The 19,565-nt window shown below is 33.1% G+C and overlaps 1 protein-coding gene across 1 annotated transcript in view; it reads left to right on the top strand.

Moving 5' to 3' along the window:
- The window catches only part of LOC18598319 (lysosomal Pro-X carboxypeptidase), an 8,109-nt gene extending 6,428 nt beyond the window's left edge, over positions 1–1,681 (top strand). The window contains exons 7-10 of the mRNA XM_018120525.1: positions 564–719; positions 921–1,000; positions 1,091–1,140; positions 1,257–1,681. Of these exons, the coding sequence (XP_017976014.1) occupies positions 564–719; positions 921–1,000; positions 1,091–1,140; positions 1,257–1,390 (420 nt within the window). The 3' untranslated portion in view covers positions 1,391–1,681. The remainder of the gene's footprint in view (positions 1–563; positions 720–920; positions 1,001–1,090; positions 1,141–1,256) is intronic.

Below are 19,565 nucleotides of genomic sequence, written 5' to 3'. Positions count from 1 at the left end.
ATATATATATATATATATATATATATATATATATATATATATGTCATTAATGATTTTACCCTCCTTAATTCCCTTTGCATGGCCAAAAAACACTATAATTATGTCATTGTTTTCAGCAATGTTTCTCATAGTAAAGATCCATTTCAAATTTTCAAACTTAGGAGAAACCCTTTAATTCATTCCTCTCACATGTCTAGAGAATTGAATTTCACTACGGGTAATTATTGCATTTATAAAGGTGCTAAGGTGCTTTTCAAGTCTTATTTGTGAATGAGCCTGGTTTTTTAAACTAACGGAGTAAGCACAATGGAAGATTAGGTAACTTTTCAAACCCACCCAACTTAGCCCAAGTGTTTGTTCATTTAATAGAGTTGGGCGTATCCGAAAACACCTAGCCTTCTAGTCTTCTTAAACATTTGGGCTGAGGCTCACACCCAATATAGGAGAAGTAGAGAAGCCCAAGAGGCAACTGAGAGGATGAGGGATATGACTTCAACATATGCAATATAAGAAGGAAGCTTGCTGCCCTGACAAATTCACAATTCTGAATTCTGTGCATGCAGGCATGTACAGAAATGATAATGCCGACAGATGGAAACAACCAGGACAGCATATTTCCAGAGTCTCAATGGAGCTATTCTCAGAGAGCAGCTGTCTGCAAAGGTTACTATGGTGTTGATCCTAGACCCAACTGGATTACTACCGAGTTTGGTGGCCATGTCAGTATCATCATATATATTTCGCAATCTCAAACATCAATTCCTCTTAGATACTAAAGCTAAAAAAAAAAAAAAACCAGAAAGATTAGTGGCCTTAGGGCGCTACTCGATAATTAACAAATATCCTCAAACTAAATAGTGAGCAACTTGATTTTGCATTCCCCACTTTTGAATACTGATAGCTTGCCTGTTGGGAGACAGGATATTTCCAGGGTGTTGAAGAGGTTTGGGAGCAATATTATCTTCTATAATGGCTTAAGAGATCCTTGGAGTGGCGGAGGGTAACACCTCTTAATTTCAATGTAAATTTTTCAACAACCTGTCTGGGACTCATCGGTTAATGTTTGTGCTCTCTTGATGATTTTGGGCAGAGTATTGAAGAATATATCCAAAACCATAGTTGCAATCGTTGCTGAACAAGGTTTGTGAAACATATTTAAAAAGAAGAATTTTTCACCAATGATATTTAGAAACGTTGAATATGAGCCAATTATTTGTAATCTAACATGATTTGCATGCTGCCATTGTTTCCGAAAGGGGCTCACCATGTAGATTTGAGGTTCGCAACTAGCCAAGACCCCAAATGGCTTCAACAGGTGCGAGAAAGGGAAGTCAAGATCATTTCCAACTGGATCTCTCAGTATTATCATGACCTGGCCAATCATTCCTAACTAGGACTATTGTTTTTTTTTTCTTTTTTATGTTACTATTGCTGTTATATTTTTGTACTATTTAACGAGATTTGAACATTTGTGTTTAACAAATTGGGGGAAAATGGGGAGAGAGAGGAGATGATCAAAGATTTCTATGATTCTAAAGCAGAGTTCAAGAATCTGTTACAGAGTTGGACCTGATTGAGGCCCGCCCGCTACTTGAATTAGTGCACTGGTTTTGGACTGACCTTTCCCCCCTTTGAACCAATCTTTGACGTTGGAGTTGGGAAATAGATATCATTACCAGAAGAGAATTGACAACTATATTTACCATGTCAAAGGGAAAAAAATCAATTACCCAATTTAATTTTTTTCCTTTTATGTTTCACAATAATTGATTATAATTTAAAGATAATCAAATAAAGATAAATGAATCTTCTCTAAATTTAAAGATAATTAATTTGATTTTGACATTTCCAAACTGTTTGCTTCAATGAATTGGGGTTGGTCCAAAAGTTTATTAGTTACCTGCAAACCAAGACTTGATGGATTAGAAAGAAGAAATGCAAGCAAAGCATTGTTGTGACACAAGGAGGGATGTCTTATTAATAAGGACACAATTAAGACGAGACACGCCATCTTGTTTAGGTAAACTTGTCTTCCAAAGTTAGGCCTAAAAAAAAAAACAGGTCGGCCCATTATTCAAAATTTTGAAAGCAAGGTTTTGACATTTTAAGGCACTTTGATAGTGCAACTTAGTGGAAAAATATAGTTGACTCAAGAACACCAGTATGCAATCTCAATTAGGCATTGCCTTTTTCCTCAATTTCGACATCATTAACATTGCCTAATACTACCAACTTACTTTCCAGGAAAATGTTATTTCTCCAAATCCCAAGAAGACCACTCAAATAAAAGAGCTTATACATGGTGAGGTATTATGGTGAATTCACATCATTATTTTAAACTTTTCCATTCATGTGTGATTTTAAATTTACGTGATCAAAAAAAGAAAATGAACAAAAAAAATTATTTTATTATTGGGGTGAAAACCACAATTATAGAAAAGAAAAAAAACAACAGTCCAAAAAAAAATTATCTCAAAAATAAAACGCTATTTATTGTAGAACGATAGCTATCTAAAATGAAGTCGAACATTAATCTCGCAAGAATCCTGACAAAATTTATCCAAAATTTAAACAATCTATTCTTAAATATAAAAAAAACTTTGGAATAGATATCATAGTCATATATATGATTTTGATAAATGCCTTTCGTCAGACTTTGATTTCATTATTCATACGATCTCCTTTTTCTATGTCCGGCCTAACAAAGAGATTTAGCCTCGCAGCATTTAAAGCAAAAAGAAGGTGGGGTGCACAACTTCTAAAATATCTTTGAAAACCTAAGATTCAACTCAACTTTAGCATCATTATTAAGATTAGCTGGTGATTCGATTGAAAAAATCCTAACAATTGAAACTTTTGCATTGTTGATGTCCGGTTTTAAATTATTTACATAAATATATTATACTGTTATTGAATATGGACATATCACACCACCTTAGATTAATTTAAATTAGAGTAAATTTACTAAATGATAAATGTATTGTCCACATTCTAGATATTTTAAGATTCATTTACATGTGGATATTATCTAGGTAATAACGTGGGATTTATTAAGAAGATAATATAATTTAAAGATGTATCTTAATAAAAGATTGTGATAGCCATTGATCTATAAGGGTCACTCCACCCTCATCTGAATCACAGCTATTTTTCATTCTAAGTATTGCTTCAGTAATTTATAAAGAGCATTCTCCCAATATCTCTCTTTTTCCTTCTGTTTCTATTTTTTTTACTGCATGTTATCAGCACGATCACCAAAGGAAAATGTAATTTTCTTGGTTCTTCATCAACCAATTAGATTTTGATTTTGTATACCGTCCAGTCGACCTGAAGCCGACAATGGACCTAAAGCATCCTTCGGCCATTGAAGTGACAGTGGGTCTCCAAGAATCCCTGTAATTGTCATAATTAATTTATGGGTCCATTTTTTTGTATGTAGAATTATAGCAAATATCGAAAAGCCCAAGTTCCATAACTTGGAAATGAGTGGAAGTAATTATCTATCTCGGTACCTTGATGTGGAGATGCATCTTCAATAGCAAGGTCTTGCTAATGCAATTATTATAGACAGGAAAGCAAATGCAAAGACAAGGTGAATGCATTAATCTTTATTCACCGTCATTTGCATGAGAACCTGAAGTCTCAATATTTATTCGTCCGAGGCCTAGAGATCCTATGGATGAGGTTGATAGAGAGGTATGATCATACCAAGATAATGATCTTCGCTTAGGCATAGTATGACTAGCAACATCTTAGGCTGCAAGACTTCAAATCAGTGTCCGACTACAACTCAACTTTATTTGATATTGTTTCTCGATTGGAGTTATGCAGTGTTAAGCTTATTGAATTAGAGCTATTAGAGAAAACTTTTTCCACATTCCATGCTTCAAATATTATATTGCAGCAGCAATACCGACAGCGTCAACTTAAAAGGTACTCGGAGTTGATTTCTATCCTCTTAATTGTAGAGCAGACTAATGAACTGCTACTCAAGAAACATGATCTTAAATCTACTGGCTCAAAAGCATTGCATGAAGCAAATGCTAGCTCTAGTAAGAGTACAAGAAGATTTAAAGGTCATGAATGTAGACAAAGGCATAACCCACATAAGGGTGGTGGAAGACTTAACCATCATAGGCAATCCAACCTTGGCTCGAATCATGGCAAGGGCAAGAAGCCCATGAAAAAGCATGATGAAAGTACCTACCATCACTGTGGCATGGTTGGACACTGGTCGCATACCTGTCATATGCCAAAACACTTTGCTGATCTATACTAGGCATCTTGAAAAATAAAGGTAGCATGTTGAGACTCATGCCGTTGAGAATTCTATTGCTATGACCAACATTAAAGCTAACAATGCCTTTGTTAAGATGACTACCTTTACTCTTATAGAAGCAAGAATATCCTTGGAAGTCTTTGATTTCTTTGAGGACCCCGATAGCTAAGATAAGGCATCAGAATGGTAAAGGACAACCCAAACTTAGGATTTGAGGATTTTAATGTTTTTTTTTTCATTTTTTTCTCTTTTTTTACTCTTGGTTGATTGTTCCCAATAAAGAACTATATGGTCATTTAATAAAATTATTATGAAAGTGATTCCATATTTATTGTTTGAAATTTTCAATCCTATGACTAATTTGCAAATTCTTATGATACTTAACACTTGAGGTTGTCAATACAAGTGCAAATGGGAACCACTGAGAAAAAGGAAGATGTTGGTTTGCTTGATAGTACAACGACACATACCATACTTTGTGGCAAGCACTTTTTCTCGAGTGTGACATTGTGTTGGGCAAATATCCATACAATATCAAATATCATTGAGATTATTGATGGCTCTAAGAATGCCACAGTTGTTCTACCATCTAGCACCACTTTGCATATCAAGGATGCATTGCTAAGTAGTAGATTGAAGAGGAATCTACTTAGCATCAAAGATGTATGTCGTAATGGGTATCATCTTGAGGCAATTTATGAGCAAAATAAGGAATGTATCTACATCACCTTTTATAAAATGGGCCAAAAGACCATTCATGAGAAGTTGGAAACTTCAACTGTAGGATTATGTTATGAACCAAAATGTGATCTCAATGTGCTAATTTCATTGTCAGTCTTCTTGCTGATATCTCTAAACTTGATGATAAATCTATCTGGCATTTAACAATATGCCTGTATGTCTCCCACTTATTCTTAAGGTTCCTTGCTGGTCATTAATGGGACATACCACCAAAATCATTCCCGAGATAGACACCAATCTCAAGATTTCACAAAACATATATGCAATATAGCAATTTTAATAACTTAGATGTAAATGTACAAATAGTATCAAATAACAACATGGATTATCAATAAACGACGATCATCAACAAGTATAAAATCAAATAACTCATGGATGTTTAAAAACATAGAAAAGGTCTATACATAAATATAAACCATGATGTGAGAGTTTTAAAAAACATAAATAACATACTCTCATCAACCAAACACATTAAAAGACCATAAGATACTCATACTTTCAACATGTCTACTAAACACTGTAGGTCTTAACCTTTTATTCAAAAAATCAACCAACATGTCATCAGTGTCAATGTGTTCAACAACAATGTCACCATTTTTAGCAAAATCCCTAACCTTTAGATATTTAATCTCTAAATGTTTATACCCACAAGTGGTTTTGTTGTTCTTAATGAATAATATAGTAGACCTATTATCACAATAAGTTTTAAAAGGTTTAGAGATGGAATCAACAACACATAACCCAGAAATGAAATTTCTAAGCCAAATAGCATGCGTAGCAATCCCATAACAAATAACAAACTCAGCTTGTATAGATGAAGCTAAAAGTGTCTGTTTAACACTTTTCCAAGAAATAGCTCCCTCAGCTAACATAAAAATATACCTTGAGGTAGACTTCATGTCATCTTGATAACTAGCGAAGTCAGAATCAATATAGCCAACAATCTCAAGATTATCCACATTTTTGTACACAAACATATAATCTTTAGTCTTTTGCAAGTATCTCATCACTTTCTTTGCGGCAACCTAATGATCCAAATTAAGGTTAGAAAGATATCTACCAAGAACTCCCACTACAAAAGCTATGTTTGGCCCAATGCAAACCTGTGCATACATTAGGCTCCCAACTGCACTATAAGGTATGTCTTTATGAATTCTCTCTCCAAATCATTTTTTAGGCATTTACTAAGCTTTAGCTTATCACCTTTCACAACAAGTGCATCCCTAGCCTTATAGTTTTGCATGTTGAATCTGCTGAGCACACGATCAATATATGCTTTCTAGGAAAGTCCCAATAAATTTAGAGATTTATCTCTGCATATTTCAATCTCGAGTGCAAATGAGGCATCACCAAGATCTTTCATGTCAAAAGTCTTGGACAACAACTATTTAGTTTCACGCAACAATCCAACATCATTACTAGTTATCAAGATATCATCCACATGTAACATAAGAAAAATGTACTTACTCCTATTGATCTTAAGGTATATACATTGATCAATCTTGTTTTCCTCAAAACTTATTGAAGTAATTACCTCATTAAACTTCAATACCACTGTTTGGAAGCCTACTTCAAACCATAAATGGATTTCCAAAGTCTGCACACCAAGCTTTCACTTTTTGATTCCTAAAGTTCCTCAAGTTGTACCATATAAACCTTTTCTTCAAGGTTACCATTCAAGAAGGCTATTTTCACATCCATTTAATGAAGTTCTAAGTAAAAATGTTCTACCAAGGCCATTATGATTGTAAAAGAATCTTGAAAAACACTAGTGAAAACATCTTATTATAATCTACTCCCGCTCTTTAAGTTAATCCTTTTGCCACCAACTTGACCTTAAACCTCTCAAGTTTTCCTCTAAAATTTTTCTTAGTCTTATACACCCATTTGCAACCAATCGGTCTACATCTCTTTAAGAGTTCAACTAGGTCCCAAACACCATTCTGACCCATAAAACTAATCTTATCTTTCATTGCATCAATCCACATGGTAGATTGGGAACAATTAATGGCATTATCAAAAGTCACAAGGTCCACCACATGATTGATATCATAATCACTCTCTCCAAGAAAAACTACGTAATCATTAAAAATGGTAGACTTATTTTGCCTAAAAGATCTTAAGGGCACCTCAACCTCATTTTCTAAAACAAGATGAACATTAATGAAAGCAAGAACAGGATCTTGAGGAGGAAGATTTGCATCACGTTGCCCAAGATCTTCTTTTTTAATGGCAACAACTACTACACTACCTTGTAAAGTTGGCAAAGGAATGATTACATGTCTGATAGACTCACTAGCATCAACAACGTCAATCATATCCCCATCAACAACATCCAATTCTAAAAATTTTGCTATTTGTGATTCTACAACTTTGGTTTCATGTGTAGGGAAAAAGACCCTATATCCCTTAGAATGGTCTGGGTAACCTATGAAATAACAACAAGTAATTCTAGGTTCAGTTTATTTGTTTTTTGGAAGGATTGTAAATTCTAACTTTTACAAGACATCCCTAAACATGAAAGTGGTTCAAACTAGGTTTTTTACCTATCCACAACTCAAAAAGTGTTTTAGTATCAGATTTATTGGGTACTCCGTTAAGAATGTACAAAGCAGTTTTAATGGCTTTACCCCAAAAAGACTCTAGAAGGTTAATCCTACTCATCATGCTCCTCATCATTTTCTTGAGGGTGCAATTCTGCCTTTCGGCCACACCATTTTTTTCAAGGCTACTAAGCACTGAATATTGGGCAAAAATTCCACACTCTTGTAAGTATTTGGCAAATGGTCCCATGTGCTATCCCATTGTACCATAATTGCCATAATACTCACCTTCTCGGTTAGACCTAACAATTTTGATAACTTTCCCTAATTGTTTCTTTACCTTAGTTTTGAAATTTTTGAATTTTCATGAGCATCATATTTTTCATCAATCAAATAAAGATAATCAAATTGAGCAAAGTCATCAACGAAGGTAACAAAGTACTTGTTACCACACAAGGTGGGTGTAAATGGTCCGTTAATATCAATGTGCACAATTTTCAAAAGGTTTTTACTACGAGTTGCCCTTTTTTTCTTAGTTTTAGTCATTTTACTCCTTATGCAATCTACATAAGTGTCTAACTTTTGAAAATCAAGATAAGGTAAAATGCCATCTTTTATTAATCTTTTAACTCCCTCATTAGAAATGTGACTCATCTTTTATGCCACAACAAAGAAGAGTTTTATTTAATAAAAGATATTTTAAACATAGTATTTTCAACATTCATGCAACTTTATTCATTATTAGAGACTAAGCATAACGAATGTAGATGGTCAACTAAGCGTAAACTCTTTAATGACTTTATAATTTAAAAATAAGTCAACTTTTTCATTATCAATGCTAAAATAATAACTAAGTTTATCCATAACAGAAACTGAAATTAAATTTCGTCTAAACATTAGTACATGAAAAACATTTTCTAAAACAAGATCAAAACCAAACTCTAAATTTAAACCAATGGTTCTTACATGACTAACATCTACTTCGTTATAGTTTCCAACTCTAAGCTTGGCTTCTCTTTTACTTGTCTTCCTTTTGCTTGTGAATCCTTGTAAAGTAATAGTAACATGAATAGTTGCACCATTATCAAGCCACCACAAATTTGGTGGTGCGCTAACAAAATGGGATTCAAAACAAACTAGGGCTAGTGACTTACCTTCTTATTTATTCCTTTTCTCTAACCCAGACTTATATTTGGGGCATTCATTTTTTATGTGACCTTTCTTCTTGCTGGAAAAGCACTTAATGTTTTTATTTGTGATAGCTTTAGGACTTCCTACCCCTTTAGTCTCACCATTACCTTGCCTTTTATTGTCCTGAACTTACTGAGGAGCATTTGACACAAATGGCTTAAGTTTCTTAAAATTCTTCCAGTAGTAAGGTTTGGAATTGGTGGTAAGTAATGCATTATTACTTTTTTCTTTCTTGACTTTTTCTTCCTCAGAGATGCACTTGAAGATAAGGTCATTGAGACTCTAAACCTTATTCACAACATTATAGGCAACTTTGATTTGGGTAAACTAAATGGATAAGGAATTAAGGGTATGATGGACAATGAATTTGTTAGGAAGGGTGATCTCATGGGAAGCCAATTTGGTTTAAATGTGGACCATTTTCATGATAAAATTCCTAACTCCTCCAACACTGTCATATTTCATACTCCTAAGCTCTTTCATAAGATTCCCAACCTCTGACTTATTGGATTTTTGGTATATTTCACTTATAGCTTTATAAAATTCTATAGCAATTTCAATTTGTTGTAACCCACTTAAAAGAGGCTCAGAAATAGTTCTTTTAATGGCATGCAAACACATGTGATTCACTTTATCCCAATTAGCAAAGAATAATTTTTATTTAGTGGTATTCTCATCAATAAGGGCAGTAGGCCTATCAACACGTAAGGATATTGTAAATACCTTATTTTGTCTGGATAAATTTTATTATTATTATTCATATATTTTGTTTTATTTTATCTTTCATTTTTATTACGTTATTAGGTCAAATTAGTTCTAAGTCCAATTAAAATTAACCCATTTTAAGCTTTTTAAGCCCAAAACCAATTTGGGTTTGATTTTAAATTGGACTCTTTTGACTTTTAAAATCCCAAAGGCCCACAAATAAAAAAATCAATATTTTTAAAAAATAAAAATAAAAAAATCAAATAAAACAAAAAAATCGACTGACAGATTGCCATGGCAGCCTACTAGGCGACTCTGCACCATATTTTCCTAGAGCCCCTCACTTGTGAAATCATGCTCAAAAAGGCATGATTTCACTTCATGATTGTCCAAAAACTTAGATAATAGGGTTCTATAAAAACTCGAAATTCATAAAGAAAAAAAAGAGCCTATTTCATCAATCCTAGGCAACTGATTCAAAGAACAAAAAACCCTAGCTACCTGAAGCCTTAAAAACCCCTCCTAAAAATCCTAAGATATCGACAAAAAAGAAAGAACCCTAGGTTCTTCCAACAGCTGAAAACCACAATCAGAAACAAAATAGCAAAAATAACAAAAAAGAAAAAAAGGAAACAAGTCGAAGGATTGGGGTGAGGTTTTTCTTCTTTTGATTCTCGTGGGGTTTAGGAGTTTTAGGGTTGGTGGCGCCATTTTTTATTTTGATAGGAAAAAACGATGCCAAAGTTCAGTGATGAGGGGCGACGAAGGTGAGAGTGCTGTTTGAACGGTAACCTTTGGTGGTTGCTAAGAAGGGAAAATGATTTTGTCTTAAAGAAAAAGTAGAGAAAGTGGCGATAGAGAGAGAAACAGAAGAAGAAAAATGAGGAAAGGGGAAAAAAATTTAGCTTAAAAACTTAAGGTTTGTGAAAAAGAAAATAGCCAAAACAACATTGTTTGGCTAAAGCTTGAAACGGCGTCGTTTGGGGAGGATCCTTGCATCCCAAACAGTACATTTTGAAGAGGATCAAGCGGGTTGAGTAAGCTGATTTGGGGGCCCCCTTCATGGGCCAATCGACTTGAGCCATTTCTAGCCCAATCAAGGTGAAATCTTCTTCTATCTTTGCTATATGGATTTTTTAGGTTGGACCAGTTTTTGTTGGAAAGCATATTGCTTTAGGTACATGATTAATCAAAATAAAGAGAATAAATAGAAAAATTATATGATATTATGTTAGGAATTTTGAATGAAAAAAATAAAAAATCACAAATAGACAATAAATAAATGTTTAGGTTTAGATAGGTAAAATATATAAAAAGAAAATAGATGGTAATAGGTTTAGGTATAAAGTTATAAAAAAATAAATAACAATTTAGTACTAAAAGAAAATAATTTAAATAAGAAAGAATAGGAAAATGCTTAGTTGTAGGGAAATTAGTTTAGATAGATGAAAATATAAAAAATAGTGAAATATTTAGTTTTAAGAAAGGATAGGCTAAGTAGAAAAAATAGATTTAATCACAAGAAAAGAGATTAAGTAAGCAAGCAAAAATAAAATTTATTTGGTCATAAAAGATGGAATATATTAAAAAAATAAAAAAGATATTTATTCACAAAAAGTGGGGTTAATTAAAATTTACATAAAGATAATAATAGAATGATTAATTAAGGATTAACTCCGATGATGGAATTTCACCCGGAAAGGCAAAAAGTTGCTATTCTTGAGATGACTTTCCTAATAATGAAATTCAACTAAGGTTTTCTTCGAAGTGTCAAGATAAATTCTGATTTTATAGTCCAATATTCCTTTAATTTAACCAATTACCTTAAATTTCATAAAGAAATAAATTCATATGATATTCTATCTAGAATTGATATCGATATACTTATTAATTAATTTAAACAATTGTTGCAAATAAAAGATTAGTTGTTTATTCAATAATAAAATATAGTTCAAAAAATAAAATAATAATAACTCATAAAATTAATGAAAATGATTGATTTAAACAAAATGTTTCTCTAAAAGATATATAGTAAAAATAAAAGAAGTATTTAATTATATTACTATAGAAATTGTAATCAATGAAATTATATTCAAAAACACGTTCATTTAGCATCATTCACAATTTTATCTTGACATAGCTTACGACACGTTTATTTTGCTAATAGGACGAGAATCCTGATGATGGGATTTTCTCGAAAGACTTGTAGAAATGGGTTCTTCCGATAACATTCTTAGGTGAGAAAAACTTTAAGACTTCACCAAAGCATTGGAATGGTTTACGAATGATTTTTCGATCCAAGGTTTTCACCTCCCATTATTTAAAATTGGTAAATCATGACATCATTTCATAATTGCATCATGTGCACTCGTAAAACTGAATAAAATGTTTTAATTTACTAATAAAATAAAAAATAAACTAAATAAACAAAAATTAGGAAAACATAGGAATAAAATTAAAAGTTAAAGTTAATATAGGATAACATACGATTAAATAGTATCGTTCATGGAATGGGCGTATGGGCGTACTAATCTTTCCTTGTGTGTAATCGTACTCTTGAACTCACTTTAAACTTTACAGACCAGTTTGTTGTTCTTTCCACGGATCTAAAATCAATTTAGAACCTTGTCGACTAGAACAAAATTAATAGGTGGCCAATCACACCTAAACAAAAAGATTGGTGGCAACTGCTAATATTTTCCACATCTAGCAGTCAGGTTTTCGAACTTACACGTTGCGACAGCTATGTCTATTTCACTCATGACTAAGGCAAAGTACAAATTTTCATTCCATCTTTTATAGTTAGACTCATCAAGAATCTTAACAATAGCTTGATTGTTCTTCATAGTAAAAGTCATTGTTCAAGACAAAAAATGCAACTATTAGTTAATAGGCAAAATAATTATCAACAATCCATGATGTATTAAAAAATAACTGAAGAGTCCAGGTGCATCATCACAAACTCCTCTTTGGGCAGAGAGTATGACATGCTAATAGGTACTTTTCACATAAATCTAATATGAGAATATCTTAGTTTTCGAAAAGCCTATCCCCTTTGGGCAAACGAACTTTGTAAATCCATATACTCTTAACCATGATGCTTCATGTCCCACTTTAAGTTGCCCCACACAATAACCCATTTGGGCAGGCGATTGTATAAAACAATTTAAAAATCATCTCGTAACCTTTTACCCAAGAAAATAATCTATCAATTTCAGTAAATGAGCCACTTTGACAACCAAGCACTTACATCATTGAATAAAAAATTTTCTCAAACAGGGAATTTACAATTTGCCCAAAATCCTTAATTTGCATACTTAACTCAATGTATGCAATAGACCATTCCAATTAAGATACTAAGCCTAGATGTATCTCATTTGATCCTAAATAATATATGTTGCATTAAAACTTAATGTTTGAACTTAAATAATTCTCTAAAATTTTGCACATATTGCTAACAAGCTCTTAGCATGTCAAAATATTTTATAATAAAATAAATTCAAAGAATGCATGCATATAAATTAAAAAAAATATGAATATGCATAAAAATGCATAAATATCAAATAATAATTATTTTAAAGTCATATAAAATTTTGGAAAAATATCTAAAAAAATTAAAAATTAAATTCTATGATTACTAGAAAAATGGATCCAAAACCGGGCTTTTCTAACCCCACACACACCACCCTATGCATATGGGCTTTATACAAGGAACAAACTAAGGCTTATCCTACCTTCTACCAAGTTGACTCGATCTGACTAAAGCAAGATCCAACCCTTTTGGGTCTGTTTTGAATTTTTTTTTTTTTCAATTTTTATGATTTTTAAGCTCGTTTTAATGCAATCCAAATTACCAAAACTTAATTAAACCCTAATTGTACAAAACCCATGGATCAAAATGCTCCAAAAACTACAAAATCGAAATTAATCATCAAGAACTAGATTTTTAAGTTCTATGTTCAAACCCTAAATATCATTATCAAATTATCTCTACAGTACAAGTTAAGAGAATAGGTTTATACCAAAACGATCTATTCATTGTGAGCAACAAAAGCCCTAACTGTTTGGGACATAATTTCACACAATAAGCTCTGATACCATATATAAGTTTTTAATCTCTAAATCCATGTTTAAAGATTAAAACAATAAAAGTCATATAATTATAATTGCAAACCTATTTGATTTGTTAAAGTAGTCATTTCTTATTGTCTAGAGAACTATTGGTAGAGGCTAGATCTTCCCTTAGCTCCTTTCCTTTTACAGCTCATAATGAATAATTTGTTAGAAGTGAAGAGGGGATTTAGTCAAATATATAAATAATACCCTTGTAAAAACCTCCGATTAAAAGCTTACTGGATCAAGGCCTATATAACTGTCAAACCACATTGATCCAATAAGATATGCAAAGCCCATCATCACCAGATCACGTTAATATTAATTGGACTCTCATGTTTTGTTTCATAATAAGATTAAATTATAAATCTATTTTATTATAGTGAAATTACTAATTAATAGTAATCCACATAATATAAAAAATTTTAATAGTTATTAACTTTTAATACTTAACCTTAAAAGAGTCATTGTCACAATCACTTTCACACCAAGCTTAATTAACTCAAGATTTCTCACATACAAACAATATTTTTTTCTTTGGGTAGGATCAGTAATTCAGTTAGGTTAAAAAGCCGTTGGGAAAGTGACAAATGTTCACAAAGTTCCTTAACGCATGCTGTCACAGTGGCGATGTGCAAAAAGAGGGCCTGGAGCCTGGAAGGGCCTAGTCAATGGGATCCTTTCGGAAACCAGGGGAAGTTTTGTCCACTTTTGGTGGTCGATGGGCCCATAGCCGTGGGACCACGCTATTAGCCCTTCTCTATCTGGTCCCTCGCTCACACTCCCAGCTGTACTTGCACACCACTCATGCCACGTGTCATCAACGCAATTGCATCATTCCTACCACCACCAACACCCCTCATTTTGTTTCCTCCACAGCCAGGTAAAAAGAAAGCATGGCAGCAGGTAGCAATAGTAAAGGTTTGGGCCGAAACTGAGGTCAGATCACTGATCTGGTCGGGTACATTTCCAAGAAGTAAAAAAATATGGTACCATTATAGTTTTTGATCTGATGGGACCCATCTGATTAGAGCCCACGCACGCCTTCTGCTGAATGGGAAATTGATTTCATGAACCATTTCCAGGCAGGCCAGACAGGCGGGGGAAAAAGAGGACACGTGGCCTCTTGTATATAGTTTTTATTAATATTTGTTATTAAAAGCGATAGCATATACTTATTTCGGATTTTGATTTTGAGTGTAAATGAGATGTTTCCTTTTGATCATATCATAGACAATTAGACGTCGGCAATTTGGCATTGCCTCGGGAAACTGTCAGTAGTCTTTTGTTTGTTTTCGTTATCAATAGATTAAATGATTAATTTACATTTTTCTTTTGCTATTTAAAGGGTGAAGATGGGTTGCCCGATTTAAATATTTAAATGCTGCATAGAGTAATCGGGCAGTGGTCAGAGGGGTGATGAGTTGAGATTTTAAATAATTCTTTAATCCAATTTAATTACAATATTCTTTTGGATGGAATTTGTTGGTGTCAGCCGAAATTTGGTGGTTGGCGCATTGAGGAAGCAAATGAATCTACACCTGTATAGTTTCATGATTTCAGTATTTGCACAATTATGAATGAATAGTCAAGTTCTTTTTATTTTTGGACAAAGGAATTCCCACGGTCAAGTTAAACCCTACTCCATGAATGTCAGTCACAACTTAAAGCTTTTAATGTATAATTTCATCAGCTCCGAGTTTCAATAATGTTTCTGATGATGGAGAAGCCAATTATTATTGGTGAAACAATTATAAGTTATTTGTTTTTTGCATTCTAGCACGTAGAGAACCCATTCAACTCAATTAAGATTAAATTTGAGTTACCAATTGAGTAGTATCGTTCTTGAGAGCAACCCATAATTCTACTAATTTATTGAAAATGAAAGGTCTATCCGAATATGTATATATATATATATATATATATTCTTGGCCCAAAAAACGTGCTTATAAGCTATGTATTACCTGAAACTTTAGGATGAATGGTTCCATATGGTCAAGGGTTTTATCCTAGATTAGTACCCTTGCAAAAACTAACCCCATAACCTTTCATTAATAACTTAATGTGCATATTAAAGAAGGAATATTGTAGATGGAATTTAATTAGCATTTTTTATCTTGAAAAAGAAGGTATCAATGTCACATCTTTCTACCCACCAAAACTTACACACAAGCAAGTGTGTACCCCAAAAAACCAATGACCATACTAAAAAACAAAGATATCAAGTGATGAAACACTTGGATATATAAAAGTGTAAACTAGAAGAAGAAATTAAGACACAAAAGCAAAAATCTTGGTAGAACGATTTAAAATTTTTGTACCGTTAAGTAAGTCGAATTTTGTTTTGCATGGGTCTGTGCCTAGTTCAAGCCATGCCAAACAACACCGTCTAGCCAATGGCTTAGCCAGCATGTTACTCTAAAGCAAGTTGTTTTATCCACAAACTCTTTTCGAATTAAATACCATCCTCCTGGGCAGGCACTCAATGTGTGGATACAAATGAGGATAAAAGTCCAAACAAAACAAAAGTTCGCTGTAAAATTCAGCCCCATCTAAACCAAGTCCAACTTATCGGCTCCATCAGTTTGTGTTTCAACTCTATTTTAATTGCCCATATCAGATTGAAATACGGTCCCCACTTTTATGGCGTTGGAAAGTCTGAAAACATTCAGGTTCGGGGCACTAAGAGGAATTTTAATTACTTTATATTTCACCTATGAAATTTATATCAACTGTCCTGAAACATCCAAACATAAAATAATAAGATATCATGATTATTTTACGGTTACTTTTTTTTGTTTGTTATTTTTCAATTATCATTTATATGTGAAAAATCATGATTAAATTATCTCACATATGTGAATCATGATATATAAAAATGTATTAAAAAGAAATAGAGAGATCTCAACCCTAATTAAAACGAGATAGCGGCTGATGGAATTTTTATTTTCGGCTATGTGAAATTTGTGTTTGAACTCTAATTGATTTAATGTCCATGTCAATACAAGTAACTTTCAGTCTGAAGACTATATATGGTCCCCCCCTCCGCTTTGTTTTGTCAGATATGAGGAAAAGGTTAGGCCAAAACGATTCCATTCTGATGTTTTCTATTTTTTCCTTTTCGATTAAGCAATTTGCTATATGTTGGGGGGGTGTCGATTTCTGCTTCAAAATGTGTTTAGCATGCTTCTATTGGGAAAAGAAACCTACCAGAGAATCCCAATCAAACTGTTCTCCCAGCAAATTGACTAGCTTTGATTTAAACACCCTCTACGAAAATTTGGTATTCAACAATCGTTATCAAAAATCAATAAAGTCTTTGACACCTCTCTCTTTTTAGTTAATTACTAATTAAGTAATTTATTTTATGTCGAGAAATTAATACATGACATACGTTTTTATAGGAAAGTTACAGGAATGCAATTGCAATTAATTTGTTGCAGTAGTGGCAAGTTCTTCATGCCAAATGCACGTGCGTAAACCATGTTTAGGTGTAATTTATCATACTGTTCTAACAGCTGCAACATCTGTCTTTTCTTAGAAAAAGAATTGTGTAACTCAAAGCATGATGTATCCTTCCTTCTCTCCTCTTATTCATGCAATTTCCTTCCTTATATTAGGCGATTAATTGAATCTCCTACCTCAACCCTGTCGAAATCTTATTAAATTACAAGAGAAGAATAAAACTGGAATGTTGTTAATTTCATGATTAAATTAATTAACTATAGGTTAATTCTAGGTTTGAAAGTTGAAAACTCCAATCAGAAATAAATTAAAATTTGATTTAATTAATTCTAAGTGCAATCTATAATCAAAGAAAGCATGAACAGCTATCACACCTTAGCTATTAATTTACCAGTTTTCTTGTTGATAATATTCATATATCATTGCCAATGAGATGCGTATCAATCTCTAGATTATGGTGCGTTGCTCTTGGCCCTTAATTTGGTACATTGCTCCATTGAACTAATATAATTGGAACATCCACTGCTATAACTTAATTTAATTTTGATATTTTTGAAGCAATATATATACAATATATTTCAGGGAAAACCAATCATAACATTTCTCACAACCTAACAAAAAATGTTGGCCTTCCTAAATTTTGACAAGATACCAATTATAGAGAATTAGTGTTTATTGCAGAAAGAGAGTGATGTACTTTTGTGAGGAAATCTCACGGATTGGTCTTACAAAACCAGGTGGTTTTGCCTGGGAATTGAGGAAACTCCCAGATATGGACATATTTATTTTTGTTTTTATTACAATAAGAGGCTACTAGTCCTTCAGTATTGTTGCATAGCATGTGAAGTTAACCAATTACTCGGCAGATTCCATCATCAACCTGGTTTTAATTTCTTTAAATTCAAGGAATCCTCTTCTTGGCTAAACGACACTTTTGGGTAACTTATATGTAGAAATTTTGAGGCTTTGGTAACGTTGTTTTTAAGTTAATTAAGCATGGCTTCAACTGAATTTAGACGACTTAATTAAAAATTGACAGTGTACAATCAATCTAAGATTAAGACAAAAATGTTCATGTCTGACATTGTGAACCTATTTGAGGATTGCAGTAAGTAGACAGTGAATAAGATGACATAAACATGTTGGATGTAGTAGACAATATATATATATATGTATATATATCACAGCATTGAACAACACAACAGCCTGTAATATATATACATATGTGTGTGTGTTCCCAACACGTACTTAAGTTAACAACCAGTCCCGCCCTTTTCTAGGGATGAAAAGGGTGTCTGAATCTACCTGGAAATTGAGGTGGGTTTTTGTCTCAAACTCAGAAAGAAGACGTAGGCAACTGCATAAATAAATGAATGAAATGAGAAAAAGAGTTTCATAATGGAAATTAATAATAATAAAAAAGAGAACAGAGTGAGAGACACCCAGATGAGAGAGGGATTTTAATGATGGGAGGAAAGGAGAGAGAGTGGAATGAGAGGAGAGGATTGAAACACGAGTGAGAGAAAAGGGGGAGAAGGGTCCTTCCAACTGGACAAATCTTATCTCATCTATCTCTCTGTTCATTGGAAAGTGAAGGGACCCCTGGATTTTTTTCAGAGTCCCCCCCAATCGGTTCGGTTCCTTTCCTTGCTCCTTTTTAAAACTAGGAATGGCCAAACATCAATAATTCTGTCATGCACGTGACACAAATACTATTCTTCTCATTCATGGGAGACCCAAAAAAAAAAAAAAAAAAAAAAGAAGAAACAAATTATTCGCCTAATGTGCCACAACAAAGGGAGGACGGACCACTCCTGGGCTCAGGGTCAGGTCCCCCTAATCCTTTCACTACTTTCTAACAAAACAAACTTGTTTCTTTCACTGATTTTTACTATTCTCTTTTTCACTGAATATAAACCTAACAAGCATGTTCTTCTCTGTCAGCTTACAATGTAGTATGAGATTTTTCACTGTTGGAAATGATACAAAATCCTTTTTACAGGCAAAGGGAAAGATCCCATGTGCCCTGATATTACCAAAGATCTGCTCCACCTCCTATTTGAACTGCCGTTGAATGCCAACCTGATTTACCCATGTGGCGTCAGGTTCGGCCCCACCCTTTGATTTGCTTGCCAATGCAGTAACATGGGGTGTTTTTTACTTGCACAAAATTTATTCACCAATCACCCTGTTGGAATCTCTTTTCTTTCTCACAGGATTCATCCGGATACATGTTCTGCCCAATACAGCAATTCTTATCAGAATATATACTATTTATATATCTCACAGGATTGGAAATATGAATTTCAGAACTACTAGTGTTTTTGTAGGCAAAGTACGTGAAAGGAATTCAAGTGTAACTGCTCTAATCCCAACAATGTCTATGATTATGATTTAACATTATCCTATGCCAGATATTTCTTTCTTCATATATACATAAACATTTTTTATTCTTTTTCCCTCTAAATTCAGCTTAAACGTGTGTATCATATTCTGCAGGGAGATTACTTCCTTGCTCACTTATATCC

The sequence above is a fragment of the Theobroma cacao genome, chromosome 5 (genome assembly GCF_000208745.1).
Source record: "Theobroma cacao cultivar B97-61/B2 chromosome 5, Criollo_cocoa_genome_V2, whole genome shotgun sequence".
NCBI lineage: Eukaryota > Viridiplantae > Streptophyta > Magnoliopsida > Malvales > Malvaceae > Theobroma > Theobroma cacao.
The sequence above is the reverse complement of the archived record's forward strand: the minus strand, read 5'-3'. Positions and strand labels throughout refer to the sequence as shown.